The sequence below is a fragment of the Elephantulus edwardii genome, unplaced genomic scaffold, assembly GCF_000299155.1.
Source record: "Elephantulus edwardii isolate Elephantulus edwardi_28Jun2011 unplaced genomic scaffold, EleEdw1.0 scaffold00225, whole genome shotgun sequence".
NCBI classification, from domain to species: Eukaryota; Metazoa; Chordata; class Mammalia; order Macroscelidea; family Macroscelididae; genus Elephantulus; species Elephantulus edwardii.
This window is the reverse complement of record NW_006399975.1, coordinates 439,084-447,734: the sequence shown is the minus strand read 5'-3', so window position 1 is coordinate 447,734 and position 8,651 is coordinate 439,084. Positions and strand designations below refer to the sequence as shown.

At 46.3% G+C, this 8,651-nt stretch overlaps 1 protein-coding gene across 1 annotated transcript in view; it reads left to right on the top strand.

The window, feature by feature from the left end:
* Positions 1–1,403: 1,403 nt before the first annotated feature.
* Positions 1,404–8,651, top strand: part of MYO5C (myosin VC) — a 95,423-nt gene continuing 88,175 nt past the window's right edge. The window contains exons 1-4 of the mRNA XM_006898236.1: positions 1,404–1,511; positions 6,741–6,906; positions 7,467–7,611; positions 8,018–8,174. Of these exons, the coding sequence (XP_006898298.1) occupies positions 7,484–7,611; positions 8,018–8,174 (285 nt within the window). The 5' untranslated portion in view covers positions 1,404–1,511; positions 6,741–6,906; positions 7,467–7,483. The remainder of the gene's footprint in view (positions 1,512–6,740; positions 6,907–7,466; positions 7,612–8,017; positions 8,175–8,651) is intronic.

Below are 8,651 nucleotides of genomic sequence, written 5' to 3'. Positions count from 1 at the left end.
TCTTGCTCTCAGCAACATTAGCAAATGATTGAAATGACCATGAACTGACTTAGACACACTGTAGTCTTCAAACTAAAATCATTGCCCCTCAATAATTTGAAGAGGTCTCTGATTGCAGATAATCTCAGTGAAATATATCTCCTGATCTCACAGATATAATCGAGGTTTAGTGAGTATTTGCTGAATGAAGAGTTACAGGAGGATGTGAGAATGAGGGTCTAGGTAAAAAGGCAAGAGTAGCAGTGTCTTAGTTTCCTAGTGCTGCTGTAGACCACACTTTCTGAGAGTTCAGAAGGCCAGAAGCTCCCAAGTGGCTTTAGAAGAAAATCCTTGTTTATTTCAGTCTCTAAAAGCTGTGGTTTTAGACTTCTGGGCTCGTCGATGTCCCTGTTCTTTGTCTGGTTTCACATTATATCTCTCTGCTGTGTGTGTGTCTCTGTCAATTCTCTGTGTTTCATAAATCAGAAGTGGTAGGTGTAGGATCCACCCTATACCCATAATGACCTCATTAACACAACAAAGAATACACTTCCCACGCAGGATTATAGGCACACGTAGACAGGCCGGGAAGCAATGTGCCTAACGTCAGTCCCTAACATCAGTGTGTAAGGGAAACAGGGTGAGGGGAAGAGAGAAGGTTGGGCCACTGGACGCTCTGATGGCCGCTGTAGTTTAGACATGGCCGTCACCTTTTCTTTAGCAGCATTTCACATGCCAGTGGCCCATCTGGAGAGTGAGACCTCATCTTTTCATCATTTGAATATAAATCTTAGAAGGGTTCAACCTGCAGACATGCACAGAAGCACTGAGCCAGGTGTGCCAGCACCTTCTGGGAACGGGTCCAAGTTGGGCATCACTTCCTGGACTTCTCACGGTGGGAATCCTCGGCTGCTGCCCTCTGTGATAAGACTGTGTGATAAGCACGGCTGTAATAAACGGTCGGAGCATTTTATAGAGTGTTTTCGAGTGCAGCGTTTACTATGTCATCCCAGCAAACCTGTGGGATAAATACTGTTGTGCCCCCTTTATAGATGCTAAAGAGAAGGGAGGTGTAAGAAGTCAAGCACCCTCAGTCGGTGGTCAACCACTCTCTGTGATGATGCACAGACAGCACTCAACTCTATTATTAAAGGACTTAAGGGTTTCTTCCCTGCTTCTAGGGTCTCAGTTTCTGCATCTCTGGAAAGTTGCTACCTGTGCAATGTAGTAGTGAAGTGCCTCGATTTGGGGCCTTGAAAATGCTCTTGGTGAACTGCAGATAAGCACAAATGAGGGAAAGGTATCCTAATGGAGGACCTGACCAAGCAGGCAGAAAGAAACCCTCCTGTGTCTAATCACCTAAGGATCTAGATTTTGTCTTTCAAATGCTTGAATTAAGCCTGTCTAATTCTGTTGATCAGTACAACAGGATTTGGATTCCTGATCCTGAAGAAGTTTGGAAATCCGCTGAAATCGCAAAGGACTACAGAGTTGGTGACAAAGTCCTGCGACTGCGGCTGGAGGATGGAACGGTGAGATCCCAGCCGGGTGGTTGCAGTGATGATGAGGGGGTGATAGGGCCAGGGAAAGAGGCCCATGGGGAGGTGATTGCCTCCAGGCACTTAGCTCCTAATGAAAAAGTTAGCAGTTCAGATTGACCAGAGTAATGACCTGGTGATTTGCTTCTGAGAAATCAGCCATTGAAATCCCCGTGGAGCACAATTCTACTCTGACACATGTGGAGGCACCATGACTTGGAATCAACTCATTAGCAGCGAGTGTGGGGGCAGGTGGTCTCCTTGGGAGAACCCAGTGAACAACACCAGCACCCTCCCAGTGTCCACCTGGTGTTATGGAGCCACCAATGCATTTGTAGCATCCTCCCTTTCATCTACCCACCAGCTCCTACCAAATGCCCAGGGGTACCCAGTCCTCTCACTGAGGTTGCAGACAGCCCTGACCCTGCACCACATGTAGGGTCTTATTCAGAGACTATTGACAGGTCATCGTCATTTTGCCGTCCTGAGTCTTAGCAAAGCAGCCCTGATGATACTGTCGGTTACATGCTCAACTGCCAGGTGAAGGACCAGTGGTTTGAACCCACCAGCTGTTCCCCAGGAGGAAGATGTGGCAATCTGTTTCAGCAAAGATTGCAGCCTTGGGAGCCCTCTGGGACTGTTCCCCCCGTCCTACAGGAATGCTGGGTGGCGGGACGGAGTCTCCAGCAGTGGGCTTGGGTCTTAGCAAAGAGACGTAGTGAAGATGAGATACTTGGACGGAGGTAGTTTGAACCAAAGGCAGCAACTGGTTGAGACAAACATCAAAATGGAAAGGGCAAGAGATGAAGGATTAAAAAATAAAAAGAGAGGATGTGGAGGAGAGAGGCAGAGGGAGGGAAAGGTAGTGTGGGTTTATAGAAACAGAGGAGGGCATCCTAGAGGAGGGAGATGGGTACAGATGGCGGAATGCCCAGCCATGTGCCATGAGGAAGCTCTGTCAGCTGGAGGGGTTAATAATAGTGGAGCGAGCACTTTCCCAGCTGTTCCCTTGAAGGGATGTGGCGGAGTATTCAAAGGCTGCCTGTGGCTTTTGATTATCTAGCATCTCAAGATATTTCCATTTGCTTTAATCATCCCCCGTGAATCATTAAGAGAGTAACACAGCTCCTTTATAGTTGCGATGACATCCACACTTCAGCTCTGGTGGCTTTATGTCTTTCAGAATCAGAGATCAAAGAGCTAGAGAAGGGATTTGTTCATCTGATGTTGGAGGTAGGCAGGGGAATAGCGCGTGGATATTGAAGTGCTGCGGTTTCCAGGGCATATAAATGTGCTCCGTGGAGAACAGGGCACAGTATTTTTAAGCAGATTCTCCTGGATTTGGGACACATTTTCTGTGATCCTGCAAAGGGAGATGAGCACAGAGATTAAGGGAACATACTCCAGAATCGGATTCTCTGAACTCACACACTGGCATGTGTTGTTATCTTCCATAACAACTCTCAGCCTTGGTGTCCTCATCTGTAAAATGGCCTCACTGACAAGTGCTTGTAGCACAACGTTGCTGAAGATAGACTGAGATAATCTGTACATGTAAGTGCAAGAGAGGAACAGGGAGAGAGCTTGCTCTTTCTGTTTGCCTTTCCTTTCCATCAAACCCACCCAGAGACTTCATGGGAGAAAGGCCTGGGGATCTACTTCTGAAAAGCAGCTGTGGAAAAGCTCCTGGATACAGTTCTGCTCTGACGCACTTGGAGTCCTCATGAATTGAGTCAATGGCTTGCGGTTTGGGTGTTTTGTTTTGTTTTCCCATCAGTAACTCCATGCAGCATTTAGTGAGTACTTCCTGTGCGCAATCAAGATTCTGATTAGGGCTCAGAGGGTTTGTCTAGGGAGAGAGAGAAAAAAAATCACAAGACAACAGCTGCAGTGGGATCAGGTAGCCACATTCCCAGCCCTGAACCTGCTGCCCAGGGAGAAAGGAGAGACTGGTAAGATGGCAGGAAGCCAGGCCACTCTTTCACCTAACCCTTTGTCTGTGTCATGAAGAACAAAGCCTGCTTGTGTAAGAAAATGTCACCTCTGCCTCCAAATGTCAGTCTGATACTCCTCACATTTCCTCCCCAGTTCCAAAGAAAATCTTTCTCTCACTCACGCACAGAGTGTGCGTACACATACACACGATGCAATGGCCGAACTGGCAATGTTGTTGTTGATTGCCATCGAGTCGAGCATGACTCATAGAGACCCTATGAACAAAAAGCCTGAAGCCTTTCTAGAACTATCATCATTTATCAAAGTTCATAGAGTTTCCAGAGGCTTGTTGATTAGGAAGCAGATGCCACTCCTGCTTCCAAGAACTAGCAATGTTGTTGTTGTTATGTGCCATTGAGTCGCCTGAGACTCATAGCGACCCTATATACAACAGCCCTAAATTCTGCCCTATCCTGTGCCAATCTCACCATCTCCGACACACCTACCCCCATTAACCCAGTTCACTGAATCGATCCATCTCATCGAGGGTCTTCCTCTCCTGCACTGTCCCTCCATCATTCCAAGCATGACATCCCTCTCCAAGGACTGGTCCTACCTTTCACCATGTCCAAAGCATGTCAGATGAAACTTGAGAATCCTTGCCTCCAAGGAGCAGCCTGGCTTCACCCTCTCCAGGACAAACCTGTTTGTTTTCCTAGCAGTCCATGGTATATTCAACACTCTTCTCCAATACCACAGCTGAAAGGCGTCAATTCTCCTTCTGTCATCCCTAGTCATTGTCCAGCTCTCTGTTGCATAACAAGTGATTGCAAAGACCATGGCCTGTATCAGGCGCACCTTAGTCTCCAGACTGACATCTGTGCACTTTAGCACTTTAGAGAGGTCTCTAACCGCATACTTTCCCATCACAATACGTCTTTTAATTTCCTGGTTGCTGGTGCCTAGAGTGTTGACTGTGGAGTCAAGTAAACTGAAGCTGTGAACAATCTCAATTGCTTCACCATCCATCCTGATGCTGCTAATCGACCCAGTGGTGAGAATCTTGTCTTCTTGTTATTGAGTATCAATCCATACTGAAGATTGCAGTCCCTGACCTTTCACAGCAAGCGCTTCAGCTCCTCCTCAGTTTCAGCAAGCAAGGTTGTGTCATCTGCATAACACAGATTGTTGATGATTTTTCCTCCAATCCTGAATCCACATTTCTCCTCATAGAGCCCAGCCTCCCAAATAACCTGTTCTGCAATAGGGGTCAGCAATTCAAAATAGGGAGGAGGGGAAACGGACAAGGAAAGTGAAAATGTATGGGAAGTCTTTTCCTTTATTTTATTCTCAAAGTGTGCCAATTAAGTATGTCCTGGGGTTGAGGGCAGCCCTCAGATATAGTTGCACTGTAGGAGATGCAGCTGCATTCACTTCCGAGAGTCCTGGTCACCCTAACCCTCTCCTACTGCAAATCAGCCATCTGCATGCACCTAACACACTGTGGTAGTGAGAAAGCAGATTTCAGAGCTGCCCAGACCCAGACGGACTGTGTGGTTCTGGACAATGGACACCACTTGTCTGAACCTGTCGAAGAGTAGCAATGCCACCTTTGGACGTAGTTTTCAGGGTTAAGTGAAACAGTCCGCATTAAGTGATTGACACGAGTCTGCACTGTGGACACTTGTTCGGTGGCAGCTGGACCACATATCAGATGGAGACCAGCAATACTGACTGATACTGTGACAGCAACTGGGCAGATAGAATAGAAACGCGCTTGTGTGACTTTGCTTCAGGCACTTTGTCAGCTTTTCTAAACCACGAAAAGAGATGGAGGAAGTCAGAACAAGTGTGATAAGTTCTCTTGATTCTGTGATATTTTGAGAATCATCTCTGGTGTTAAGAGAGGAAGATAGACTTGTCCCTAGCTTCCTTCAGCTTTTGTTGTTGTTCTGTGCTGCTGAGTCAGATGTAACTCACAGCGACCCTATAAACAATAGATCTGTACATCGTGCAATCTTGTGCCGTCCTCATCATCTCTGATAAGCTTTGTTAGTCACTATGTCCATTTATCCTGTTGAGGGTCTTGCTCTCTTTCTCTGACCCTCCACCTTCCCCAGCATGATGTCCTTCTCCAAGGAGTGACCCCTCCTGCAGCATGCCCAAAGTATGTAAGACAAAGTTTCACCATCCTTGCCTCCAAGGAGTACCTGTACTTTCTCCAAGATAGATTTGTTTGTTCTTTTGGTCATCCATAGGATATTCAGAATTCCTCCCTAATACCACAATTCAAGGACATTGATTCTGTCATCTTTATTCATTGTCCAACTCTCAAGTGCATACCAAGTAATTGAAAAGATCATGACTTGGATCAGGTGCACCTTAGTCTTTAAATGAACATTAGTGCTTTGGAAAGAACCTTATCACCATCTCTTGATTTCTTGACTGCTGGTACCAAGGGTGTTGATTATGGATTCAAGCAAGATGAAATCATTGACAACTTCACTTTTTCTCCATCAGTCATGATGTTGTCCATTGCCCCAGGGGTGAGGATTTTTGTCTTCTTGATGTTAAGAAATAATCCATATAAAAGGCTATAGTCTTTGATCTTCTGCTTAGACAGTTACTTTGGAATTCTAGTTTAATTATGACCCAAGAGAGGCTGTCCTGGGAGCCTTCCTCATCCGAAGGCTGAGTGTGACAGAAACAGGCAGCTCTGTAGGGGAGCTGTGAGCCCTGACCACATGGGAGTCCTGTGCACCAGGGGCTGCTCACAAAGAAACCATCACCCGCACTTGAAACACTTCTTTCCTCAAAGTATTGAAATTTCAGCAGAGATTCAACAATCTCAGCACAGCGAGAGCCTTAGATCATGTTTTTTCAGCAACAGAACTTTGTTTACAGATGAAAACTTTACTTTCATGAAATCCCACATCTAAACCACATAAAAGTGGAGCCAGTAGTTGAATCAGGCTTCGGGTACCCAGATTCCTTGCTGTGAGACAGATTGAAGATCTGATCTAGCCCTCGTCTCACCCATGACAGCCCAGAGAGGGTGAGTGACTCACCCTGGGGCACACAGCAGCGTCCTGGTGCCCTGGCTCCCAGCCCAGCAACCTCTTCACATCTCCAGAGAGTCAGCTCTGAAGAGTATCTTCTTGCTGCTCTGCATAACGTGGTTTTGCTGAGTGTCAGAAATGGACTCTGATGCGAGCTCAACAGGATGTGGGCCAGTGGTCCAGAAGAAACACCAGAAGTGTTTAGTGTTTCATTCATCTCTGTCCTCAGGAACTGGATTATGCCATCAATCCGGAATCTCTGCCGCCGCTTCGGAATCCTGACATCCTCGTGGGCGAGAATGACCTCACGGCGCTTAGCTATCTCCACGAGCCCGCTGTGCTCCACAACCTCAGGATCCGCTTTGCTGAATCCAAGCTCATTTACACCTACAGCGGTAAGGATGCAGGTCTAGGGGGCAAGGTGTGTCGCCAAAGTAATGTTTGCTGCCTAGCGCACCCTGGGAATTATGTTTGCATTCAAATCAGAAACTTAGGCCAAAACTTGTAATCACACCTAAACGTTTTCCCGCAAATACTTAAAATGCACAGACATTTGAGTGTGAAGGATTTTATTATACAAGCGGTATATAAGTGGAGAGAATCCTCAGAAACTAGGACTTGCGTGCCAAGAAAAGTAGATGTAGATTAAGTGTTTAGTTTCTCATGGACTGTGAACATTTTATTGCTTATTTTGGACAATTATGTAATTATTACTATTATTATTACACTGTGTACCACAGAAGCTTTCCATTTTGGTTTTGTCACACATCGTCATATCCAACCCTCAGAACAGCCTGGTGGTTTAGGAAACATCAGGGGGAATGGAGATCCGGAACTCTGCTGGGGACTGAAGTCACTAGAGAAGCTTAGCAAGTGGCAAAGTTGGGGTTTCCTTGAAGAGTATAGAGAGACAACTGACAGTAATCCTGTGACTGCATCCGTCATCTGTCCTTAGGAATCATTCTGGTGGCCATGAATCCTTACAAGCAGTTGCCCATTTATGGAGACGCCATCATTCATGCTTACAGTGGGCAGAACATGGGTGATATGGACCCGCACATATTTGCTGTGGCCGAAGAAGCATACAAGCAGATGGCCAGGTAGCTTCCTTTTACTCTCCCACTGTCCCTGACTTTACACTGGAGGGTGGGGATGGGGACTGATGTGGGCTCACTGAAAAAGACTATCACACCAGAGGGAGTATTTCATTGAGCAGGCTACCTAGGGTGAGAGTCTTTGGGTTGTGTAAACACTCTCAGCTGTTAACTGAAAGTTGAAAGGGTAAAGTCCCCCCCTAAGGGCCTCAGAAGAAAGAGCTAATGATCTACTTTTGAAAAATTAGCCAAGGAGACCCCTGTGGAGCAGAGCTTGATTCTAACATACAAGGGTCACCATGGGTGGGAGTCAATGTGAATCGACACTTTTCCTAATAAGTATTTATTACATTTTTTAATAAGAAGAAAGTAGCATTTTTTTAAAATCCTCTCATTTATTTGTCTGTTTTAGGAACCATAAAAATCAGTCCATAATTGTAAGCGGGGAGTCGGGTGCTGGGAAGACAGTGTCCGCACGCTATGCCATGAGGTACTTCGCCACCGTCAGCAAGTCGAGCAGTAATGCTCACGTGGAGGACAAGGTGCTGGCATCCAACCCCATAACTGAGGTGAGCAGGTCAGTGGGGAGCAGGCAGAAGCGGTTTGCCGTCATCATCTCTGACATACTCGAGCCCTCTGCAGCACTCACTGTGTCAGTTAAGGGTCTTTCTCTCTTGTGTTGTTCTCCCCCACCGCCTTTCCAAGCTTGCTGTCCCTCTCCAAGGAATAACCTTTCCTGACAACATGCCCAAAGTATGCGAGACAGAGCTTTGCCATCCCTGCTTCTGAAGAGCACTCTGGCGGCACCTTCTCTGAACCATCATCTGTCTGTTCTTTTGGTCATCTATGGGATATTCAGTACTCTTCTCCAACAGCACAATTCAAAGGCATCAATTTTACAGAAGCCTATCAATGACTTATTCATTGCAAATACGTTTTATAAGAAACATAAACACAGGTTATACACATGGATTTCACCTGATGGTATGCATAGGAATCAGATCGATTGCATCTGCGGAAACACCTCTGGAGAAGCTCAGTATTAG